We start from the raw sequence: 25640 nt of genomic DNA, 5'->3' as shown, positions 1-25640 counted from the left end.
GTACGGGAACAACTATTATAAATTTTGAGGAGTTCCCTCGATTACTCATGGATCTCATCATCAGGTCACCACTTTTATGAACATGGTACCAAATTCGAGTCAAACCCTATACAACGCAAAAAGAATTTTGTAAATCGGTCGTAATCGTTCGTCGTTCGTAAATTGTCGGGAGTAATCGTTGAACATGCATAAAAAAAAGATACATACAGACGAATGTATTACCTCCTCCTTTTTGGAAGTCGGTCCACGCGGACGAAGTCACGGGCAACAGCTAGTATATTTATAATTACATATTATAATCGAATATTATGCACCTACCCTTTAAATATTTCTTTTTTTTTGTTTATTTGCGTTAGGAATCTACTTTGTGCTCCACTCCAGGGTATCTTATATCTTTAAACGAGTAATTATTATATTATAATTGAAATCTCGGAATCGGCTCCAACAATTTTCATGAGTATAATATAGGGGGTTTCGGGGGCGATAAATCGATCTAGCTAGGAATCATCTTTCTATATATTAATACGTGAGAAAAAAAATTTTGTAACCCTTTTTACGAAAAATGGGGAAACGTAGGTGCATGAAATTTCGTACAGTTATAGTTTATATGGTGAAGGAGTGCATCGAGCTAATATTAATTTAAAATGATGCTTTTATCATATATATTTTTAATAAATAAAACGTTACACACACTACGACACTACTACTAGGAAAAATGACAGATTTTTGAGTGACAAGCCTATAGGCTTTATTCATAGACATAATATATACCATAAAGACCAACAAAGAGTGCGAGAGAGAAGAAAATCCTTTATGGAATTATAACAAGATGAAAAGAGAGAGGCAGTCTAATGAAAATTGTAACAACTTTTATTTGACAGGTCGTCAAAAGTCGTCAATCGTTTTTATGCCCTTTCGGTATTTGCAATTTATTATTTAAATCGTATGTTATTTTCAACAAATACTATTATATATAACAATAATAACTTGTGCTGTGAGTGATTGCAGTGTAAATCATAAGAATAATCCTGAAAAATATACATTTCACCCGTAATTAATCTTCATGTTCTAATTGCTACGATGTGTTTATTTTTGCTATATTCTGTCTTTAGTTCTCTATTTCAAATAAAATATTGTGAATCCTACCTTTTACTTTCATATTTTGCGTAACTAAAGGTACTATTGTTCTTATATTACACAAATTTTGAAGAATAATTTTTCATCAAAATTTTTTACATATACGCTAGTGCTTGAATCAAATTTATCGATATGCTTATCGATATTTTACAATAACATAAAACTAAAATAAAAATCATTTACCTTTATATTTATCACCTTAATTAAGCCCGGTCGCACATTATCCGAAATTTCTGATCAGAAAAATTCGGACGCCCGGCGGAACGCACTCTGTTCATACATTTTGTTGTAGACTCATAATACTAAAAGAATTTGTATGAGCGGGGCGGGGCGTCCGAATTTTTGTGATCAGAAATTCGGATAATGTGTGGCCGGACTAAAAAGGACATAAATAGAAAAAGTAGAATAAATACTATTTTGGTTAAAGGAGCTATCCCAACTTTATTTGTGCCAGTAAGTTTGACATACTGTTGCAATTGTTACTGAAGCAATTATTAAAAATAAGCAATTATAAGCAATTATTGCTTTTTAGTTCATTTTAGATTATACCTAAATGAACTAAAAAGTATTAAATAATCCTTATTCTGTACTCAATCTTCATAATTTTGAAGTCGGTACCAGTCCTAAGTATATAAGTTGTAGTTATACCTATTCTGTCAGAAAACTGGCGATTAGGTTAGCTGGTACCGATTGCAAAATAATGAAGATTGAGAACAGAATTAATACTGAGTACAGAATTGTCATTACCTTGGAAGTCGGTTTTAATTTTTTGTTTAAAAAATTATAATTTTACTCTTTTTAGCTGTCCTTAAGGTTTTCTATACCTGCAGTTGGTGTTTTAAAAAATCAAAATCAAAATTGCTTTATTTCTGAACAAATCTAAAATAAAATATATTTTCAGAATACATGGTGCCTACCACCGGTTCGGGAACTAAGCCGACGAGAAGAACCGGCGTAAGAAACTCGCACGGAGCCCACTTTTTACCAAAAAAAGTGAGAAAAAAAATAATCTTTTAAAATAAAATTTACAATGCTGTAACTAAAAATTATACAATGTAAACATAGATAGATACATAATAATTGTAAGTCATGTAGAAGTAGCCTTGCAAGCAGTAATTCAGCATTCCCAAGATGTGCCATCGTTTATGAAATCATTGACCTTATAATAGGCTTTGGCACAAAACGTTCTTTGACTACTTTTTTAAATTTATTAATCGAAAGATTTTGAATGTTTTCTGGGACCATATGTTCCTATTTGAATATCAAGGAGTCACCTCGATTTCTCATGGTTTCCATCATCAGACCACCACTTTTGTGAACATGATACCTACTCGGAACAATACAATGTACAACAAAAGAAAAAATTTGAAAATCGGTTCATAAACGGCGGAGTAATCGTTGAACATACATAAAAAATATATCCACAGCCGAACGTCTAGAGTCCTCCTGTTTGGAAGTCGGTTAAAAATAATTATAATAAAAAATATTATGATATTTTATGATATGTATTTAATTTAAGAATAAAATATAATATACTATGTGTGTTGTTTACTTTCAACGTTTACTTTCAATGTAAGGACTGATTTACCAGATAGATTTTACCTGAGTAATAAATAAGTAACTTTATAATATATTATGTGTATATTATTTACCCCTATAAGAACCTCATGTCATAACATATCCGACGATTGAAAAATAATTCCAAAAGAAAATGTGTATCTACTTTTCAATCGTCACCTTTTTTTGCCAATTAAAATTTATGATACCTAATTTAAAATACAAATCTGTCAAAGTTGCATATTATTTATTTCTTGTAGAAACTCAGGTAAAATAACTCGAACGGACTATACTATCGATAGCAAAATACTATACTATCGATAGTAAAATATACATCACTAGCACACGCACACATTGACAGATCGAAAATGGTCACGCATTTTTGGGTTGTCAGGTGGTCTTTACGACAGTATATATTAAGTCTATGGCTTTATTATACTCTTTTATTTATGGTTGAAGCCTGTTGACAACTAGTTGACAAATTGAAAATGGATTATTGTTTTTTTTATTTAATTTTAGATACTATTAGATAATGCTTAAACGGCCAGTCTGAGATCAGCTGAGTCCCAGAGACAAGAATTGAAAAAACCATAGACTTAATATATACTGTCGTATAGACCATAGACTTAATATATACTGTCGTATAGACCACCTGACAACCCGAAAATGCGTGACCATTTTCGATCTGTCAATGTGTGCGTGTGCTAGTGATGTATATTTTACTATCGATAGTATAGTATTTTGTTATCGATAGTATAGTCCGTTCGAGTTATTCTACCTGAGTTTCTATAAGAAATAAATAATATGCAACTTTGACAGATTTGTATTTCAAATTAGGTATCATAAATTTTAATTAGCAAAAAAAGGTGACGATTGAAAAGTAGATAAGTACCTACACATTTTCTTTTGGAATGATTTTTCAATCGTCGGATATGTTATGACATGAGGTTCTTATAGGGGTAAATAATATACACATAACACATTATAAAGTTATTTATTACTCAGGTAAAATCTATCTGGTAAATCAGCCCTTACATTGAAAGTAAACGTTGAAAGTAAACAACACACTATACTAGTATATTATATTTTATTCTTATTATCATAATATTTTTTATTACAATTATTTTTAACCGACTTCCAAACAGGAGGAGTCTAGACGTTCGGCTCTGGATATATTTTTATGTATGTTCTACGATTACTCCGCCGTTTATGAACCGATTTTCAAAATTTTTCTTTTGTTGTACATTGTATTGTTTCGAGTAGGTATCATGTTCACAAAAGTGGTAGTCTGGTGATAGAAACCATGAGAAATCGAGGTGACTCCTTGATATTCGAATGGAAACATATGGTCCCAGAAAACGTTCAAAATCTTTCGATTAATAAATTTAAAAAAGTAGTCAAAGAACGTTTTGTGCCAAAGCCAAAATGATTTCATAAACAATGGCACATCTTGGGAGTAGAATGCTGAATGACTGCTTGCAAGGCTACTTCTACATGACTTACAATTATTATGTATCTATCTATGTTTACGTTGTATAATTTTTAGTTACAGCATTGTAAATTTTATTTTAAAAGATTTTTTTTTCTCACTTTTTTTGGTAAAAAGTGGGCCCCGTGCGAGTTTCTTACGCCGGTTCTTCTCGTCGGCTTAGTTCCCGAACCGGTGGTAGCCACCATGTATTCTGAAAATATATTTTATTTTAGATTTGTTCAGAATTAAAGCAATTTTGATTTTGATTTTTTAAAACACCAACTGTAAGTATAGAAAACCTTAAGGACAGCTAAAAAGAGTAAAATTATTATTTTTAAACAAAAAATTAAAACCGACTTCCAAGGTAATGACAATAGTAATATTATACTTAAATGAACTAAAAAGTATTAAATAATTCTTATTTTGTACTCAGTATTAATTCTGTTCTCAAGCTTCATTATTTTGCAATCGGTACCAGCTAACCTAATCGCCAGTTCTCTGACAGAATAGGTGTATAACAGCAACTTATATACTTAGGACTGGTACCGACTTCAAAATTATGAAGATTGAGTACAGAATAAGGATTATTTAATACTTTTTAGTTCTTTTTTTTTATGAAATAAGGGGGCAAACGAGCAAACGGGTCACCTGATGGAAAACAACTTCCGTCGCCCATGGACACTCGCAGCATCAGAAGAGCTGCAGGTGCGTTGCCGGCCTTTTAAGAGGGAATAGGCTAATAGGGGAGTTTAGGGAAGGAAAGGGAATAGGGAAGGGTAGGGAAGGGAATAGGGTAGGGGATTGGGCCTCCGGTAAACTCACTCACTCGGTGAAACACAGCGCAAGCGCTGTTTCACGCCGGTTTTCTGTGAGAACGTGGTATTTCTCCGGTCGAACCGGCCCATTCGTGCCGAAGCATGGCTCTCCCACGTATAAAATATATATTATAGTTCATATAAGGACTTTGAGGACCTATGGGTGTCCATAGCTCCGAAGGATAAGTCCTATGATACAATCCACTTTGGCGTTCTTTATCTTTGTAAACAAAATGAGGGAAATAGTTCTACTGTTCAGCTTGAAGCATTTTCAAATAATCTTTTCAATATTGTTAACACGTACCCAAATGATAAATTTATAATTTCTGGTGATTTTAACCTCCCTTTTATTGATTGGAATACTGAAGAAACGCAACCCATGTCAAGTATATCTCTCTTTAGAAGTCACGTAAACTTCCTCGATACCCTGGCGCAGTGTAATCTCACGCAGCGCAGTCAAGTGCGTAATAACAACGACAGGTTACTGGATTTAGTTTTCTCCAATTGTGAGCTGACTGTTACTGCTTGTGACGACCCCTTGGTCCCAGAAGACTTACCGCACCACCGGTCTTTATGTATTGAACTTACACAAGGTGCGGAAAGTAATCTGGAATCCAAAACACGTGTAAAATATTTTTACGGTCGTGGTAAATATCACCTTATTCGTTCATCACTAAACTCAGTGAATTGGCTTGAATGTCTTAATGGCATTAATTTGGATGAGGCGCTTAAGTATTTTTATGATATAATATACGACCTTCGGAACACTCATATACCACATAAGGTCATTTCCCCAAACAGTTACCCGCCATGGTATGACTCTGCCCTAAAGAAAGTCATCAGGGAGAAACACAAATTTCATCGTAAATTTAAAATGTACGGAAATCATAGCGATTACATTACTTTCTCACTGCTTAGGAGTAGAGCCAAATCAATGGAGCACAAGTGTTATGAGTCTTATATTCGTAATACAGAGAACTCGATAGTTAATGACCCTGCACTCTTTTGGAATTTTATAAAAAGTACTCGCAAAACTTCTACTACGTTTCCTTCTTCGATGCGCTTTGAAGGTAAGGTTACAAAAGAAGGTGAGGAAGTTTGCAATTTGTTTGCAACTTACTTCCAGGCAAATTTTCTTGATTCCACTAGTTCGCCTGATGAAACATGTACTGAAGAACATACCGTTCATCAGAACTCCGTGGGAGATATAACGATTGATCCTGATGAGGTACTGAAATTGCTAAAGTTAGTAGATTTGCATAAAGGAGCGGGGCCCGATGATATTTCTCCCCTGTTTATTGTTGAGTGTGCCACTAGCCTAGTTCTCCCACTTACCATTCTTTATTCAAGATCCTTAATGGAAGGATATGTGCCCAGTATGTGGAAGTCAGCATTTATTACACCTATTTACAAGGGAGGGGACAAGGGCAATATTCAAAATTACAGACCAATATCAAAACTCTGTATATTTGCTAAACTATTTGAGAGAATTGTGCATCAACAAGTTTATACTGCTCTCAAAGGCTGGTTTATACCAGAGCAGCATGGTTTTCTGAAGGGTCGCTCAACAACTTCAAATCTCCTCTTAACTTATGACCATGTAAGTTCGGGGATGGATTCAGGCGCACAAGTGGACTTAATATTTACCGACTTTAGCAAGGCTTTTGATCGTATAGATCATTGTATATTGCTCCAGAAGTTATCCAATGCAGGTATACATGGAAATCTCCTTCGCTGGTTTACATCTTATATTTGCAATAGGTCTCAAGCCGTTACTATAAATGGTTTCATTTCTAGGTGGATGTTTGTACCTTCTGGTGTCCCACAAGGTTCCTTACTGGGGCCCTTGCTATTCGCTATTTTTATAAATGATATTTCTTCCTGCTTCCACCATGTTTATTTCTTTTTATATGCAGACGACACCAAAATATTAAAAAACATAACCTCTTTTGATGACTGCCGCCTTTTGCAAGAGGACTTGAATAGATTTGAAGAATATTGTGTGCGTAATAGGCTAGACCTTAACGTATCTAAATGCTTTGCTATCAACTTTAGTCGTAAAGTAAATTTAATCAAGTATAATTACAAGCTTAAGAATAAGGCTCTTATATTCAAAAAATCTACAAAGGATCTGGGAGTTATTGTAGATTCAAAACTAATTTTTGATGAGCATATAGATTACGTTATTAACAAGGCCTCGAAAGCCTTAGGATTTGTAATTAGATCGTGCAGAAATTTCAAATCTATTAAAGTGGTCAAGATCCTGTATTGTGCCTATGTGCGCAGTATCATGGAGTATTGTTCGGAGCTATGGAACCCTGCTTACAATATATACATAGATAGATTAGAGTCTATCCAAAAACGCTTTCTTAGATATCTCCAGTTTAAATTTAATCAATTTCTTTCTAACTACGATGCCAGATGTAAAAAATTCCATTTTCTTCCACTGTGCCTACGAAGGAACATTAGTGACCTTGCTTACCTAAGTAAAGTACTGAATAGTAAAATAGATGCACCCGAATTACTCAGTAGATTTAATATTAATATCCCCTTTAGAAACGCTCGCCATTTTACGCCTCTATATGTCCCACCCTACAACACCTATTACCGTAGGAATTCGTTTGTGTTAAGGTCGAGTGCACGATTTAACAAATTATTGAATACAAATCCGCTTGAAGACATATCCTCCCTTACACCAAATAAAATCAGAAAACTTTTGACTGATGCCTATTTTAATTCTATTCAGTAAACGCCTTTCTATATAAGTAGTTTTATTCACAGCGAGTATAACAATAATATCCATAGACTGTATAGACGCATAACGAGTAAGCGCTTGCGAATTCATAATAATATTATATTCCTTTTCTTGTGCTTTAATAAGGTTTAGTTTAGCTTTGTTGCTTATTGTTATTTAAAATTTTTTAATTTATTATGTTGCATAATAATTTAGATCATTGTGTTTGTCATGATTTGATGTTGAGTATGTTACATTTAAGTTCTAACCTATTATACACTAGTGGAAACTTTTAATTGGCATATCGCTGTGTAATATGTATCTTATTGGAGTTGTAAATAGCTGTAAGTTTTCCCAAAAATAAAAAATAAAATAAAAATAAAATAATCTTAAATGAACCAAAAAGCATTAATTGCTTATAATTGCTTATTTTTATTAATTGCTTCAGTAACAAGTGCAACAGTATGTCAAAGTTACTGGCACAAATAAAGTTGGGATAGCTCCTTTAACCAAAATAGTATTTATTCTAATTTTTCTTTAAAAATGTTCAATGAAATGTTTGCTACATATTGTTGAATTTTTCTTGGGATTCCAACCAACACGCCCAATTAATTTCAGCCCTTTTCCTCTTATTAAAGGATCTTGAGGGAATCTGTAAAACAAATGATTATGATATATAAATATAAACCTTCCTCTAGTCTTAGAGTCACTCTATATTATAGAAGTTATATTATATTAGCTATATTATACTATACTATATTATATTAGTTAAAATAAGATAATATGTGCTTTTTAGTCCGGCCCCACATTTTCCGAATTTCTGATCACAAAAATTCGGACGCCCCGCCCCGCTCATACATTTTGACACGCCAGAAATTCTTTTAGTATGATGGGTCTACAACAAAATGTATGAACAGAGTGCGTTCCGCCGGGCGTCCGAATTTTTCTGATCAGAAATTTCGGATAATGTGCGGCCGGGCTTAAGGTGATGAATATAAAGGTAAATGATTTTATTTTAGATTTATGTTATTGTAAAATATCGATAAGCATATCGATAAATTTGATTCAAGCACTAGCGTATAATATGTAAAAAATTTTGATGAAAAATTTTTCTTCAAAATTTGTGTAATATAGGAACAATAGTACCTTTAGTTACCTACGCAAAATATGAAAGTAAAAGGGAGGATTCACAATATTTTATTTGAAATAGAGAAGTAAAGACAGAATATAGCAAAAATAAACACATCATAGCAATTAGGACATGAAGATTAATTACGGGTGAAATGTATATTTTTCAGGATTATTCCTATGATTTACACTGCAATCGCTCACAGCACAAGTTATTATTGTTATATATAATAGTATTTGTTGAAAATAACGTACGATTTAAATAATAAATTGCAAATACCGAAAGGGCATAAATACGATTGACGACTTTTGACGACCTGTCAAATAAAAGTTGTTACAATTTTCATTAGACTGCCTCTCTCTTTTCATCTTGTTATAATTCCATAAAGGATTTTCTTCTCCCTCGCACTCTTTGTTGGTCTTTAGCATTATAGGTTTATGGAAAAAACTATGATGAAGTCAATATTTTTTACAAAATATAGGTAGTGGTCTTAATGTCGTTGCAAGTAAGGTTTTATACGTGGGAGAGCCATGCTTCGGCATGAATGGGCCGGCTCAACCGGATAAATACCACGTTTCTCTCACAGAAATCCGGCGTGAAACAGCGCTTGCGCTGTGTTTCGCCGAGTGAGTGAGTTTACCGGAGGCCCAATCCCCTAACCCCTACCCTATTCCATTCCCTACACTCAACTATTCCCTTCCCTTCCCTCCCCTCCCCTATTACCCTATTCCCTCTTAAAAGGCCGGCAACGCACTTACAGCTCTTCTGATGCTGCGAGTGTCCACGGGCGACGGAAGTTGCTTTCCATCAGGTGACCCGTTTGCTCGTTTGCCCCCTTATTTCATAAAAAAAAGGTCGAATTTCGACCATTGGGCGATCTCTACTTTTTATAAAATGTCATTTTATTCGTGTTTTATCTACTGTTTTATCAAACACCGTGCAAGCAAGCAAGCAAAATATTTTATTAACCACTAGCTGTCCCGGTGAACTTCGTGTCACTTTAAAACCTTCCCTGGACTTCTACGAATATTTTAAGACTAAAATCAGCCCAACCCGTTCAGCCGTTTTCGAGTTTTAGCGTTACTACCATAATTGAAAATCCATTTTTATATATTCGACTTTTAAGTATTATCACAAATCTTTTGTATGGGAGTAAGTATAGAAAAGTGTTGTTTTTAGACTTTTTCAGGATTTTTTTTTTTTTAATTTTTCTCTCCATAAGAACCATCCTCGTACCACGGATGTAAAAAATACTTCAAGGAATATTTTAAAAAAAGAATTAGTAAAATCGGTCCAACCGTTCTCGAGTTTTGCGGTTAGCAACACATTCAGCGACTAATTTTTATATTATAGATTAGCTGATATTCGTTATCGTGCACGTATCGTGTAGGGAAGTGATGAAATATTTAGAAACGTGCCATTTTGTGTTCCCTCCAAAACTCCATCGTTTCAGTAAAGCGTCTACCACTTTACTGAATCGACCGACTTGACTTCTTGACTGCCAAGATGAGCCAAGCGAAGCGCGCAAGGGCACTACCTACCTTTTCTCGATTGATTTTATACTTAGACATTGACTAAACTTTAGACCTGACCTGACGATTTAGAAAAACGATGATGAACATTTATAATATGAGTCATATAAAAGCAAAGGCAGCAACATCCATTTTTTTTAGAATTGCAACTTTGAATGCAGTCTAACAGTCTAATATCATCTGCATACAATCAATATAATAGTTCCTTACAAAACCAGCAACAAACCCTATAAAATCATCATTTTAGTTAAAGGTTAGTAGCAAAAACAGCAATATCCCACGTTGTTCACTGCAAAAACAGCATCTTCCCTCTCGACCAATCAGATGCCCGCATTACGCATGATTCAATATGGCGAATTTGTTTATCAGTTGCTCGTGCGTGTAATTTGGATCAGTGATTTAAAATAGAAGAAGTATTGTTTTATCCATAATTATTGAAATAATAGCAAGATGGACTCTTACCCTTCACCTGTGAATAATAATTCCAGTAGAAAAAGAAATGCTGAACCCGGAAAATGGAAGCGAAATTTGGCCAAAAGACAGAGGTAAGTAAAGTGTGACTACGAAAGTTTGATATTTGAGTTTTTATCCGGCCATGTTTTTCACTTGTATGGATACAACTTGATAAAAAAAATCTGTTTACAAGTAATTTCACAGATTTTTAGGTATGTGTATAACGTATTTAAACGTATTGACGCTAAAAAAAATCGTTTCTTCGGTATCGTAACCCGAGTCCGTTTTGCTAAAAAAAGTTATAAAAACTTTTTCGTGTAAAAACGGAAAAATAGTAATTTTAAACTTTTGATCGTTTGATTAGGCACAGCGATACTAAAGGAACGGTTTTAAGATTTTGCATTAATTTCTAAATGTTCATGTAGATAGCAAAATTCTTATGCATGGGTGTTTACACACGGCGCCGCAGCGGCAGCGGCACCGCCGCCGCGGCGGTGCCGCTGCATTACTCATCCTTATATTTCTATGGGCCCTTACACACGGCGCCGCAGCGGCACGGCGGCACGGCATCGCCGTGTGTAAGGGCCCATAGAAATATAAGGATGAGTAATGCAGCGGCGCCGTCGAGGTGGCGGTGCCGCTGCCGCTGCGGCGCGTGTGTAAACACCCTTATGTGCCCAAGACAGAAAGGTGTGTACTGAATTGGGAGGCCAGCAGTGGGACACGGCAACTGAAGCTATAAAAAACTGTCTGCCTAATTATTTGTATATTTTGTTCTAGGTATTCTGCCAAAACTCTGCCAAAAAGATTGATGTGTACCCACAAGAAAACATTCAAATGTATGTCTCTAAAAATGAGTGACGTTAAAGATTTCTTTGAAAGTTTTTATGCACAGCCAGATAAACAGAAGCAAGATGCTATGCTACTAAAACATTGCACGCCTATTACCGTCAAGCGTCGCCGTTGTACTAACTCAAGCAAAGCGAAACAAAGATTTCAAACCAAGTTTTACATTTATAGTAAATCGGAAAATAAGAAGGTACAAGTTTGTCAACGCTATTTTTTGACAATTTTGCAAATAACGAAGTACAGAGTCCAAAGAATTATGAAAGAATATTACGACACTGGAAATCTTTTAACTGAAAACAGAGGAGGCGATCGCGTTTCTATGAAATATACAGCAAAACGAGAAGCAATCATGAGCTTCATTAATAAGATCCCATGCGAAGAACCCCACTACTGTCGAGGAAACACAAAAAGGTACTATCTTTCTTCGGAGTTATCAATCAACAAATTATGGAAGATGTATAATTCTGAAGCTGTCGATGACTTAAAAGTCAAAAAATCATATTTTCGACGTATTTTTAACACAAAATATAATCTTTCATTTGGAACTCCAAGAACGGATGTATGTGCTACTTGCTTAAGATTTTCTGAAGAAATGAAACGAGAAAAAGACGACAAAGTACGCGTCGACTTAATGACGGCGCAAAGAGTACACAAATTAAAAGCGAAGGCGTTTTTCGAAAAAGTGAAAGAAGAAAACACAGACTTTATAACGTTTTCTTTTGACTGCGAAAAAAATTTAAATTTGCTCAAAGTTCCAGACCAGGTAGCATATTACCTGAGAAATGTTTACCTATACAATTTCACTATCACAGTTGGCTCATCAAAAAGTAAATTGCTTCCTGAGAATGTGTTCGCATACTGCTGGACTGAGGAAAAATATCCCAAGGCTGCAAATGAAATAGCTTCAGCATTATATCATAGGCTGCAAAATACGGACTTTAGTACAGTGACAAAAGTCAGACTCATTTCAGATGGCTGTGCCGGTCAAAACAAAAACACCATCATGCTAGCTATGTTGTCGAAGTGGTTAACTGAAGCACCACAAAATGTCAAAGAAGTGGAATTCGTATTTCCCGTTGTAGGACATTCTTACATACCGCCAGACAGAGTTTTCGCTCAAATTGAGAAAGAAGTCAGAAAACATGAAGTCATAAACGGCCCTCAAAAGTACTTGGAGGTTATATCAGGGTTCAGCACTGTTAATAAATTAGGAGCAGAATGTGAAGTTCTCGATTGGAAGACAGCTTCACAAGAAGTCTTTAAACCAGTAGGTAAATGGCACTTTCAATTTAAATTATGCAAACGTTTTGTTTTAAGACGTTCTATAAGAGGCCAGAATGTTTTAATTGGTGGACATCTGCACTACAAAACTGATGACGGAATTTGCAAAAATGTTTGCAAAAAAGGAAAGTTAAGTTCCATGATAAATCCTTCAAAAATAAATCCAACATGTAGGTTAACTGACGCAAAGAGAAAAGACACTTTAACACTGTTAAAAAGTCATTGGGGCAACAACTGGGAGCAAAACCATGAATTAATATTTTTTAAAACTCTTTTACAAGAAGCTGAAACCACTGAAGGCAGCGAAGAGTTCTGTGAACTACAGGAAGTAGATATAGGCGACATGCGTGTGTGATTTTTTAAAATTAATTATAAGTGTTAAATATTTACGCATTAATAAAAATAGAAACTTAAACAATATCTTTTTGTTCTACTAGCTGTACCGGCAAACATTGTTTTGCCATATAATGTATTTCGCCCATTTCATGAAAATAGATTAAGTAGTTTAGGCGAAAATCATAAAAGTTTATTGTGCGGGAACCGTACATTTTCCGGGACAAAAAGTATCCCTTGTCCTTTCCCGAGGCTCAAAGTATCTCCATACCAAAATTCATCAAAATCGATTTAATGGTTTACGCGCAAATCATAAAAGTATATTTTGCAGTAACCGTACATTTTTCCAGGACAAAATGTATCCTTTGTTCTTTTTTGGGACTCAAAATATCTCTATACCAAATTTCAGCAACATCGGTCAGGCCATTTACTCGTGATGTGGTGACCAAGGGCTTTATGGATTCATTTTTAACACGCTTTTATTAACTTCACCTGTATGTGAGCTTGTTTGCTTGCTTGTATGTAACTCTCTTTTGCGCGCCTGCTGCCTTCCTTTTAAGAATATTGAACTAAAAAGTTAAAAATAAATATAGTTTAAAAAAACTAAAAAAACACGCTTTTAAAGAATATCGAACTAAAAAGTTGAAAATAAATTTAAATAATTGAGGGAAAAGCGTGGGGCGCTTTGTGCCATAATTTTCGTATATCGAGCACCCCACGCTTTTCCCTCAATTATTTAAATTTATTTTAAACTTTTTAGTTCGATATTCTTTAAAAGCGTGTTTTTTTAGTTTTTTTAAACTATATTTATTATTTATATACATTACTTTAACATTCCTATTTATTTCAAAAGTATCAAGATTATTTACGTTTATTGCATTCAAAAATAAGTTACTGCAAAAATAGCAACATCCTAACCATATTGGTGCAAAAGCAGCAATATCCAATTATTGGTAGCAAAAACAGCATCATCCGAAATTGATTTGTATTTTTGAGGATTGTCTTGGTTTATATTGAAGTTATTTTTTAATTTTCATAATTCTAAGATAATTTTACAACTATAGACAAACGTAAGCTGTGCACAATAATTGTAATATGCGACCTAAACAAAAAAAAAGGTTACTCACATTTCAAATAAACTGGATGTTGCTGCCTTTGCTTTTATATGACTCATATAGAATATTGTTTTCCCGTCATAATAATATACCGGACACTGGCCATGATTATATAGCCGAAGTGCCATAAGAAAAAAAAATGTCTGTTGTCATTGTCAATTGTCAACTGTCAACTGTCATTGAAAATTGGAAAAGAAGAAGGCAGGCGGGCAGGCGTAAATTAGAAAACAAATTATTAAGTTTTATCATTTTATTAATATTAAACCAATATCGGGAATATACCAAATAAGATTTTTGTTTTGATTCTTTGATAATTTAGGTGTTTTAAGTAAGTTATTCCCAAATTGAAAAGTATATTTTATCAATCTGGCCTCTTCGAAGATGGTTTACTTACACTTTCCTTCTAATTTAACTGAGGAGGAGTTGATGCTCCAAGCAAAATATCAAAAATTAAAGAAAAAAAAGAAAGCATTGCAAGCACTGAAAGCGCCGAAGCAAGAACCTGAAAAACCTATTTTGCCAAAACGTCCTACTGAGGCCCGCGACGCTCGTGAAATAGCAAGAAAACTGATAAAGAGTGGAGCAATTCAAGCAATCAAAAGTCCACCAGCACAGCCACAAAACGCCACATTTAAGAGACCCAGGGCAGGTTCGTATATCCTAAGTTATAAAGTATTATTCTTAGTATCATTTAAGAGTTTTTGTTTAATTAAATTAAGTAAACCTTAATTTAAATAGGTCGAGAAAGAAAACTTAGTGGATCAACAGGAGCAACTGGCGGCATTGCTTCCTATCAACCATTTAGCGCATCACAAGAACCACTTCCAGAAGAAAAACCAGCACCTCGTGTGAAATATTTATATGATTCGTTTGTAACGGCTAGAGAAAAGTAAGTTTTTAATTTCAAAATCTATCCCAGACTCTGAAAACTAATTGTTTGCATTGTTTTGATCTACCTACTTAATTAAACATTGAACACTTTATTTTATACTGAGATATAGTAAATAGTCAGGGAGCCCTAGAACATTTTTTTTTATAACTATCAAGCTAATTTTTTGTAAGTAGCTTCCTATAATTGATAAGACAAACAACATTTTTATTTGCGAAAAATCTCTATAGTGGCAGCTTACAGAGATAGAAAGGATTTCATACTTTGAATTGATGGTCCTAAAATATGGATGGAAGTAGGACAATATTACTCTTAAATTATATAACTATTAACCTACCAATATAAAAAAAATATCATAATTGGCCTCTTCATCAATTACTGATGATTTAGGTAGGGGTCATATTATGGGTGCAAACTGCAAGCTTCTGTTTCAGACAAATAAGAGAAAAAATATAGATATTCTAAGTTATTCTATACCGGCTGATAGCAAACAAAACTTGTCTGTCATTGACTAAGTCAATTTCGACTGCTTGTCCTTAATTTTAATTGTTTTATTTATTATTGTTTTAAATTTTAGGGAGGAAAAAGGTCCACAGCATCCTGCTGGTAATGAAACTCCAAATCCTGGTGGCAAAAGTAGCACTTTACAGATTGCGGGACCACAGATTACAGAGGATGTTGTTAGACGTCGACTAGCTTCATTTGAACCATTCACTTATGTTCAGGAACCAGATGATAACAGGTATGATTACGGTTGCCTGGAAGAAACTGCTTCCAGCAGTAAGGCCGCCATTTCAAACTGTTTCTTTTTCCCTCTTTGTAAGTATCTGATTTGTTTCATTAATGGTTTGAATAAAGAGTTTTTTATTTATTTATTTATTTATGATAAAATATTATGTAGATACTGCCCTGCCTATGCAGCCAATATAGTTTATTGTAATTTATACTGCTTATAGATTATTCACCACACATGAATTATTTTCCTTAGATTTTGTTTTAGAATAACTATCAAACCTTTTACTCTTCAAATAAAAGTAAATTTCAGCTTGAAAATTAAAACATATTTTATGTATTCTAGGGCTTTTGTCACATTTGAGACATCAGAGCTGGCTACTCATGCTCAAACTGCTCTTGATGGTACTGAAGAAGGATGGAGAGTTACTTTTGCACGAAAACCACCACAAACAGGATCCTGGAATCAAGCATCGAATCCGCGGAATGCACCAGCAGCTAAAGATTCTAACCGGACTCTCTTGACATATGATGACCTCTTTGAATAAATTAATATAAAATAAAATATTTTTTATTTTAGTATAATTTATTTAGCAACTTGTCTTAGTGTCATTAGCGGTTAACAGCTAATCATTAGTCAAAAGCAAAACTCAATAATTAATACTAATCCTATTTTGATATTATTTTTCTGCAATTTTAGTTTATTGATTTTGGTGTGCCCAGTCACCGGTGGTTGTAAGTTCGAAAACATGTTCTTTTAAATCCAACTTGGATCTTTTCCAGTCGGTATCTTCTTGAATGAAACCAGGGACTGTTACCGGCATATTTTTATAGCAATAGGTATTGATATTTATCGGTGCAAATATCGATAACATTATGGGAGCCAGCAACCTGTACCTGGTATCGATATAATATAGTTTTTTGATACATTGATATTGATAATTTGAATTGACTAACGGCGGTTCCCAATATTTGATCTCTGGTTTGGCCCTACTAGAGATAGGAATAGCCACTGATCTCCATTATACAAGTAGGTACGCTGGATCCCCACATTAGAAGCGGAATCAGCGCCCCCATTATTAGGACCGAGAATATATATATATATATATATATATATATATATATATATATATATATATATATATATATATATATATATATATATATATATATAATTATTTAAATAAATTTAAATAATATATATTTATATTTTGTCACCAACGGCTACATTGGAGGATTTTTCAACTGTTATTTACTGCGTACAGCTGGACACTTTTTCAAATATCCCCCTTATAAGATAGTTCTCCTTCATCTACCCTTCATAATCGGTACGAAGTATCGATAAAAATACCGGTATTTTTTTTCCAGTTTCTTAGAAATCGATACAAAAATCAATATAAATTTCGAGTGGTATCGATACATGAATCGATATTTATTGTTACCGGTATTGTTACCAGTCCCTGCATGAAACATATAAAAAAATGCATTGTCATTTATGTCAAAAAATCAAAATGTCAATGTCATTTGTCAAATTTTCACTTATTGTATCCATTCGTCAAAAGACTCAAAAGTGTTAACAATCTTTATCAAAATTACGAAAAAAAGATACAAAGTAATAATAAAATGTTTCGAATATTAAAGAATTGTTATCCAATACTTTCCAAATCTTTGCTGCAAAAATCTACACCACAGGAAAACTGTATTCTCTTCTTGATTCACGGTCAAAAGTTTTTGTCGCATTCCGGTAAGTTTTCACGCAATAATGATGTAATTTGTTATTTACCTTTATAATTTATACTAAAACGAGGTCACAATATTATGTTTTATTTTATAGTTGATGAAAAATTTGCGCTCAAACATGAGGAAGTCGGTCGGCCGTTGTATTTTGATGCTCAAGCAACAACCCCCACTGTAAGTCACTTTACAGCTATTAACTATTTAGAACTATACCGCTCAACCAATTAATGAAACATAAGACAAACGATATTTTTTGTACACTTTTTTTTACATAATATATATACCTACTTACCACAAAGTTCTTATCTTTGCAATAACTTTATCTTTGTCGAAAGTTTATGTTTGCATCTGAATTTATTTTTACCTTGCATTAGATAATATCTAAAATATCTTGCAACTTCACTTCCCCTTTGACTGTACTTGACTGTATCCCAGATCTCCTGCTGCATTATAGGAGAGGTTGTGGTATTGTTATTTGTTTTTGTAATATGGTAGTCTGGTGATAATTATATCATATTACTAGGGCCCGGATTTATATGTAAATACCATCGACATAAGAAGCTGTATGGACACGAAATGACCACGTAAGACGCCTGCCTTCAAAATTTGTAAACTAAAAATGGTGGATTTTACTAGAGATGTCACGGAATAATAAAAAAATATTGATATTGATACTTTTCCAAATAATAGTATTGTCTTTGATTTCAAAATTTGTGGACTAGAATGGCAGATTTTACTAGAGACGTCACTGAATAAAAAAACTTCATATCGATATCGATATTTTTTTATTATTCAGTGACATCTCTAGTGAAATCTGCCATTCTAGTCCACCAAATTTGGATAAATCTGGGCACTACATATTACTAAATACTAATTAATTTCAAATTTTAAGAATCATACTAAAAATATTCCAGGATCCTAGAGTACTGGATGCTATGTTACCCTATTTGGTCAGTTACCATGGTAACCCTCATTCACGCACACATGCATATGGATGGGAGAGTGAAGCCGGAGTGGAAAAAGCAAGAGAACAAGTTGCCAACCTAATTGGAGCAGACCCTAAAGAAATTGTCTTTACATCTGGAGCAACAGAATCAAATAACATAGCTATAAAAGGAGTGGCACATTTCTATTCAGCTAAGAAGAAGCATGTTATAACCACACAGATTGTAAGTATTTTTGTCAATGCTTGTAAATAAAATAACAATGTGTAATACAGTATACAATCTTTCCGATCTGATCCCGATTCCTAACATTCCGTCACCTAGCAACCGTCAACCGACTGTGTTGCCTACTCGCTACAAAATATGTGAATAATATATAATAATAATCATTTATTTCGGACATTATAAATCCATAAGTATTAGTTATTTAGTTATTATAGAAATAAGAATATGTATAATATTTGTTTTGTAATTTTGGCAACTTATTTTGTTTTAGGAACATAAATGTGTGCTGGATTCATGCCGTGTTTTGGAAGGAGAGGGTTTCAAAGTTACTTACTTACCTGTTGGACCAAATGGTATTATACATCTACAAGACCTAGAAGCTGCTATCACACCAGAAACTAGTTTGGTATCTATTATGACAGTTAATAATGAAATAGGTTCGTTATTTGTTTTTTTTTTATGTAATACTGTGGTGTTGTTTTTGACTGAAACTTAATTATATCTGTAACTTGTATTGAATTTATAAATTTCAGGTGTAAAACAGCCCATTGCAGAAATTGGGGCTATATGTAAGAAGAACAGAGTATTCTTTCACACTGATGCTGCTCAGGCAGTTGGTAAAATGCCTATAGACGTCAATAGCATGAACATTGACTTAATGTCTATATCAGGCCACAAACTGTATGGACCAAAAGGTGTTGGAGCATTATACATTAGACGTAGACCCAGAGTAAGGGTGGAGCCAATACAAAGTGGTGGAGGACAGGAAAGAGGGATGAGAAGTGGTACAGTACCAACACCGCTAGCAGTTGGTTTAGGTAAGTACTCTAGACTAGAGCAACGTCGTATGGGCCTAAACAGAAGCTTGGCTTCTCGAAAGGTCTCATTTGATTCGTATTTTTGAGATCCTGGAATCTTGTGGTTTTATAAGTCTAATATGAATTTCGATTTATACTATAATTATTACAAAAGTTGGTGCTTTGTCATAACCAGGTATAAATCTAAATTATTGTCAAGCAGGATTCAAACATTATATGATAAAGACGAAAGTTAACATGGAATTATTATTACAAGCTTAGTAGTTACAATGCATAGCCATAAATAATATTTTTTCTGCTGAATGTTGCAGGTGCTGCTTGTGAAATTGCGCAACGTGAGATGGCCTATGATCATGAATGGATGGAAAAGTTGTCTAAGAGATTTTTGGAGAAAATTAATTCAAAGTTAACACACGTTATACGAAATGGCGATCCTGAACAATCATATCATGGTTGCATCAATCTATCCTTCGCTTATGTTGAAGGTAAAAAAATATATAATAAGAAATATAAAACTTGTTAAATTGTATAAGTACATTGCAATAAAATGTTTAATAACTAGTTTTAAGAATGAATACTTTTATATTTCCAGGCGAATCTTTATTAATGGCGCTAAAGGATATTGCTCTATCAAGTGGATCGGCCTGTACGTCGGCTTCTCTCGAACCCTCATATGTATTGAGAGCAATAGGGGCAGAAGAGGATCTTGCACATAGTTCTATAAGGTATCAAGAGTAGTTCAAAATTTTAGACTTAGCCTTAGGACAAAAATAATTCAGCAACTTGGTCTTGTCAGGCGCGGTCCGAAGGGGGAGGGGGGGGGATCAGCTGTCAACCCAGAACCGTCCGAGGACGCAGATAAAAAAATAAAAAATAAATTAGTTAGTTGCCCCCCCCAAATTTCAGACTGCGACCGCGCCTGGGTCTTGTGGTCCAAACTGAACTCTCCTTTATGTTTCCAGTGATAATCATAATAATTGATTATCACTGGAAACATAAAGGAGAGTTATTATTATGAGCAACATTTGATTACAGATTTGGCCTAGGAAGATTCACTACAGTAGAAGAAGTGGACTATACAGCAGAAAAAACTATCAAACATGTTGAACGTCTCAGAGAAATGAGCCCCCTTTGGGAGATGGTACAGGAGGGTATTGACCTTAAAAACATCCAATGGTCTCAGCACTAAATATGAAGTATTTTCAGAATTCCACTAAATTGTAAATAGAAAAAGATCTGGCATGAAATGCAATATCTATTATTTCATAGAATTCATGTTAAAATGTATCCTCATGTTTTATTCATTATTATTAGATAAGTATTAAATTCTCATAGTGCTTTATAAACCTAAATCGAACCAGAAAAAAAAAGTATTATTTTTGTTTTTTATACAAAATACAGATAAAACTTATGTAGGTATTCAGTAAAGTAGTTTCCATGTTTAAAGTTTTAAATTATAACAAGGCACAATAAAGATGTAAAAATTATTGCTATTATTAATACTACTTGTATAGTGTCAGTAAATAAATGATTTTATCGCATTTTGATGTTTAATATATTTTTGTATTTCCTTTCAAATTGATAGATCAGCAAACAAAAAAGCTATTGTAATTACAACATTTTATTCAAAATTATTAAAAAATTAACAAAATTTTGTTATGGTTCACATAATAAATGTTAATATGTCTGATCTGGAAAAAAATATTCACCTTTAACACTAATTAGAAAATTAACAAAATTTTGTTATGGTTCACATAATAAATGTTAATATGTCTGATCTGGAAAAAAATATTCACCTTTAACACTAAGCAGTATTATATTTCACATAATATTATGTATTCCTGCTAGGTTCAATATTATGGATGCATTTATTTTTATAAAAGTACGATTTTTTCATTTTAACATTTCGCATGGACTAAAATATCATTATTTAGTCATGACAGACTAAAAATATTTTTATGGCTCAACACCACTGATCTCCATTATAATGGAGGTCAGTGCTCAACACCAAGAAAATAATTTGGGTACAATATTCAGTTAAATACTGAAGTAGGTAAGTAGGTACTTAATAAAATTATGTCTGATAAATAGTGGTGTTTTATACATAGTAATAAACACAACCTGAGATTAGCTATCAGTTATGCAATATAATATTTTATAATATAATCATGCAATATAATAAATATACAATATAAAAAAAAAGTTATGCAATACAATAAACCCAAAAGCAAAGCCACATTGCTTTGTTGCTGCGGTGCGTCACCGCAGCTGCTCGCTCCGACATTGTACATGGACATTTTATGATACTGTGCAAAATAATATACAATGAACGTGACGGCACAACGGACAGAAAGACAGTCTTGTCTTGTAACAGCCATGCCACACGACGCGGTGCGGTGCCCACCGGAGGTCATCTCGCCGGACTACCGGCCACACGTTTTGCAGTACCGTAGCAGCGACGGACTCGTGCTCCACCAATACATACAGCCCTCCCCGCCTCGTCTCGATTCCGGTGCGCGTGCGGTGCAGCGCCGGAGCGCTCTACCGCATCGTGTGGTACGGTACTAATTTGTAGTGCGTTGCCGCAATGTCATTATATTATGGCATTCATTGCGTTACACCTTTGGTTACACCGTTTAAACGACGCAACGTACCAGAGCAGTGTGGCCTTGTTTTACTTGTATAATGTATTACCAATGTATTAGACCATGTTTTTTGTCAATTTTTGACTAACAGCGATCCAACCATTTTTGTAGTTATTAATATTAAGTTAACATCTAAGCGTTAATTTCATGGCCTCAATATCTCAATGTTATTTTGACAAACAAAATCAAAGAATCAAAAAGTTATTTAAAAGTTAAAGATAAACAGGCTATTTACAACATAAAGTTAATATACTTAGTGGAATAGAGAAACAAAGGCCAGAGCAAGCGAGATGTCACTATCAGTAACACTGCGTAGTAAAATGAGACGTGCGATACATGTCAGGACCACTCTTTTTTTGGCGCCCAGTCGGCACGTGCCGCACGTTGACAATTTAATCTCATAGAATTCATGTTCAATCATGCTTGTGTAAGTGTATACATACACATATTTTTCATACAGATGAAAACCAATATTGGTTACGTTCGACAGCTCGAGATTGTTGCTCTATTCCGCTAGGTATATTAACTTTATGATTTACAATTTAAAAAGTAATACATTTTCTACAATTTTCTATAAATGTGCTACAATAAGGAATATAAATGATAAGACATACTGAATGATATAAATAATGCATCATTCACTTTCTTAAATCACACAAAAATTATTAAAATAAAATCTCAATCTTGATTATAGTCAGGTACTATGGGTCCTACATAACATAAGAGGGCCAAATTATCACTTACAGTAGTAGTCAAAGTGACCAAATTATTTTGTTTGTCTCTTAATACAAGTAGGACCCATTGAAATATTAAAAATAAGTGTAGTTAAGTATAAACATGTTCAAATTCTACTTTAAAGTTATAAAAAAACAAATGATGATTCAGTAATTGCATCGCAATGTGATGTGATGATGACTGATCAGTATCAGCATGCATCATGAATCATGATTACTCTCAACAAACAAAACAAAGTTATGTCCATAAATATTGTCATTATTATGTTTATGCTACTAAACATAATATTACATTTCACCTAGTCTTTAATTAATTTGTTCTTTTTTAAGATTTTTTTATAACTAAAATTACATTTATTATATATGTATTATGTATGTAGAATAAAAACATTTCACCTAAAGCCAAAAAAATTGTGACAATATTATAGCAATTACTAAGGTAAGGTTTCTAATTTAATTTTTGTCAGTATAGAATAATTTATAAGCTACATAAAAATACCACAATATTTGATTATTATTTTGTTGTATATTTGATTAGGCCAATGTTTGTTAGCAATCATACTGAGGTAAGATTTTATTACTTTGTCGTATGTATTTCTTGTCTTATGTATTAAAATTGAAGCTAAGTTCCATATAACTAAGTACAATAGATACAAAAAAGTATAAGTAAGTTAACTCTGACGATTAATACCAATACCAAACTGGAATACTATTGAAGTTGTACAAATGTAATACTGTAAAAATAATATACACTAGTGATTACAAAAATTTGCTGACAGTTTGTTTAAAATATTCCAAAATACATGTCATTCTTACACATCTTAAAAAATAATTCTTTTTTAGAAATTATCGTTTATAAAATTTAAAAGAGCTGCAATCTCATTACACACAATACTTAGTAGCCAAGCAGATTACACAATATTTTGTATTGATTAGCTTTGAGATATTGATATTAATGGTTCTTAAAATTATGAGATTAAAATCTGCTTTACATTCTCTTTTGCCTGTATAAAAAACACAACTATTATGTCGCAAGCAACTCTTAATACCTTGACTGTGGAAAAACCAGACACAATAGTTTATCATCTATTGTAATCGCGGTCACATCTGACCGCTTGGGACTTGAAGCATTAAGATTAGAATATATTTTTGATAGAGAGCAAGTTTTTAACAGCTGCATGATGATTCTTCAGCTGGTTCGGGGTTCGAGATTTTAAAGCTGTTGTGATCCAAAGTCTGCAATTCAATCCTGGATCGATTGGACTCTACTAACTGGAGAGCTATATCGGAAAACATCTCCTCCAGTCCTTTCCCACTTTTGCAAGAAGTTCTGTATGTACAGCTTATGAGATTGTGACATTGTTCACTGAAAAGGACATACATAATTAAAAAAAACTTGACAGTAAAATATTTTAAAAATGAAATAATATTGCATAACAATAATATTAATAAGTTCACCAGAAAGCTTCTATGTCCGAATCTGTTACTTGAGGACATGATCCTTCCAAATCTGACTTATTTCCACAGAGAAATATTTTAGCATTCTCAGCATATGTGACAATGTCCAGAAGATGCTGGCTTAATACGTGGAATGATGACGAATTATCCAAAGAAAACACTAAAATTGCAGCTTCAGCAAATTTATAGTAACTGGAGGTGACTGATGCGATCCGTTCCATGCCACCAGTGTCCCATAGCTGCAACTGAATGTTCAACACATTTAAAAGCATCCACTTAACACCGAGATAATCTCATAATTAAATTACTTCAATTAGTTTACCTTGACTTCTTTGTCACCAACACGATAAATTTTTTCAAAATGATCGAGGCCTAAGGTGGATTTTCGGTCGGCGTTAGGCATAAAGGTATTGTTGATGAATCTTCGGAATATAGAACTTTTTCCCACACCATATTCGCCGCATAAAATAACTTTCAGCACAGGTGTTTTAACCACTGCCATGGTTTCGGTAGCTTTTTGGTCTTATTTGTAATTAAGTTACACTTTTATCATTTTATATTCGAAATTATTTTTGTTTCACCGATGTATAAATATCGTTTCTTCTCTAAAATAAAGGGAAATGAAATTATTAATTATCTTTTAAAATATTTTCGTACAGGATACAGATTTGCATGCAAATCGCATTTGACATCACAGACTAATATTTGACATCTGTCACTTATCAGTGTCAATATGCAATGACAGTATTTTGTTTTAAGTTTAAGGCCACGTAGACAAAAGAAACACCGACTCAAATACATTTCTAGGACGCTGTTTTAAAAGCGTTCGTGTACTAAGTTACTAACTAGTAAGTAGTAACTACTAACCTACAATAAAATAACGTATTGAGTTTTATGTGAATGCAGTAATGTTCTTTATTAGAACAAGACTGCATTCAAAAACAAAAAAAATGTGGGTTAGGAGTATTGACTTTATACTTAGACATTGATAAGACTTTAGACCTGACTGATGTGACAATATAGAAAAAAATATAAGAATAATAGTCGTGTTC

General features: G+C 33.5%; 4 protein-coding genes across 5 annotated transcripts; 3 read left to right on the top strand and 1 right to left on the bottom strand.

The window, feature by feature from the left end:
* Positions 1–10640: 10640 nt before the first annotated feature.
* LOC121731197 lies at positions 10641–13341 on the top strand. Its single transcript, XM_042120554.1, has 2 exons — positions 10641–10920; positions 11609–13341. The coding sequence occupies exons 1-2, from the start codon at positions 10826–10828 to the stop codon at positions 13311–13313; spliced, it is 1800 nt and encodes a 599-aa protein (XP_041976488.1). The 5' UTR covers positions 10641–10825; the 3' UTR covers positions 13314–13341.
* Positions 13342–14667: 1326 nt separating this feature from the next.
* LOC121731271 (negative elongation factor E) lies at positions 14668–16599 on the top strand. Its single transcript, XM_042120639.1, has 4 exons — positions 14668–15055; positions 15145–15295; positions 15873–16037; positions 16374–16599. The coding sequence occupies exons 1-4, from the start codon at positions 14788–14790 to the stop codon at positions 16573–16575; spliced, it is 786 nt and encodes a 261-aa protein (XP_041976573.1). The 5' UTR covers positions 14668–14787; the 3' UTR covers positions 16576–16599.
* A 975-nt stretch (positions 16600–17574) lies between these two features.
* On the top strand, positions 17575–21292 carry LOC121731233 (cysteine desulfurase, mitochondrial). Its single transcript, XM_042120592.1, has 8 exons — positions 17575–17771; positions 17862–17938; positions 18679–18933; positions 19205–19370; positions 19467–19751; positions 20063–20236; positions 20344–20476; positions 20787–21292. Exons 1-8 carry the CDS (start codon positions 17651–17653, stop codon positions 20938–20940), a joined length of 1365 nt encoding a protein of 454 aa, XP_041976526.1. The 5' UTR covers positions 17575–17650; the 3' UTR covers positions 20941–21292.
* A 2501-nt stretch (positions 21293–23793) lies between these two features.
* Positions 23794–25270, bottom strand: LOC121731279 (ras-related protein Rab-30). Of its 2 annotated transcripts, XM_042120657.1 has the most exons (4): positions 24911–25270; positions 24589–24833; positions 24260–24496; positions 23796–24171 (listed from the first exon to the last, which is right to left on the bottom strand). In XM_042120657.1, exons 1-3 carry the CDS (start codon positions 25088–25090, stop codon positions 24298–24300), a joined length of 624 nt encoding a protein of 207 aa, XP_041976591.1. In that variant the 5' UTR covers positions 25091–25270; the 3' UTR covers positions 23796–24171; positions 24260–24297. The 2 variants fall into 2 exon arrangements, with proteins under 2 accessions (XP_041976583.1, XP_041976591.1); XM_042120649.1 differs by having other exon boundaries at positions 23794–24496.
* Positions 25271–25640: the final 370 nt, after the last annotated feature.

Source organism: Aricia agestis, chromosome 1 (genome assembly GCF_905147365.1).
Source record: "Aricia agestis chromosome 1, ilAriAges1.1, whole genome shotgun sequence".
NCBI lineage: Eukaryota > Metazoa > Arthropoda > Insecta > Lepidoptera > Lycaenidae > Aricia > Aricia agestis.
Note: the sequence above shows the minus strand (reverse complement) of the source record. Positions and strands in the feature narration are given on the sequence as shown.

Coding starts and splice junctions, on each gene's coding strand:
- LOC121731233 (XM_042120592.1), top strand. CDS start 17,651: ATGTTTCGAATATTAAAGAATTGTTATCCAATACTTTCCAAATCTTTG. Junction 17,772..17,861: donor AAAGTTTTTGTCGCATTCCG/GTAAGTTTTCAC, acceptor TTTATTTTATAG/TTGATGAAAAATTTGCGCTC. Junction 20,237..20,343: donor ATCCTTCGCTTATGTTGAAG/GTAAAAAAATAT, acceptor TTATATTTCCAG/GCGAATCTTTATTAATGGCG.
- LOC121731279 (XM_042120649.1), bottom strand. CDS start 25,090: ATGGCAGTGGTTAAAACACCTGTGCTGAAAGTTATTTTATGCGGCGAA. Junction 24,834..24,910: donor TTGGTGACAAAGAAGTCAAG/GTAAACTAATTG, acceptor TTGAACATTCAG/TTGCAGCTATGGGACACTGG. Junction 24,497..24,588: donor TCGGACATAGAAGCTTTCTG/GTGAACTTATTA, acceptor TGTCCTTTTCAG/TGAACAATGTCACAATCTCA.
- LOC121731271 (XM_042120639.1), top strand. CDS start 14,788: ATGGTTTACTTACACTTTCCTTCTAATTTAACTGAGGAGGAGTTGATG. Junction 15,056..15,144: donor ATTTAAGAGACCCAGGGCAG/GTTCGTATATCC, acceptor TAATTTAAATAG/GTCGAGAAAGAAAACTTAGT. Junction 16,038..16,373: donor CAGGAACCAGATGATAACAG/GTATGATTACGG, acceptor TATGTATTCTAG/GGCTTTTGTCACATTTGAGA.
- LOC121731197 (XM_042120554.1), top strand. CDS start 10,826: ATGGACTCTTACCCTTCACCTGTGAATAATAATTCCAGTAGAAAAAGA. Junction 10,921..11,608: donor AATTTGGCCAAAAGACAGAG/GTAAGTAAAGTG, acceptor ATTTTGTTCTAG/GTATTCTGCCAAAACTCTGC.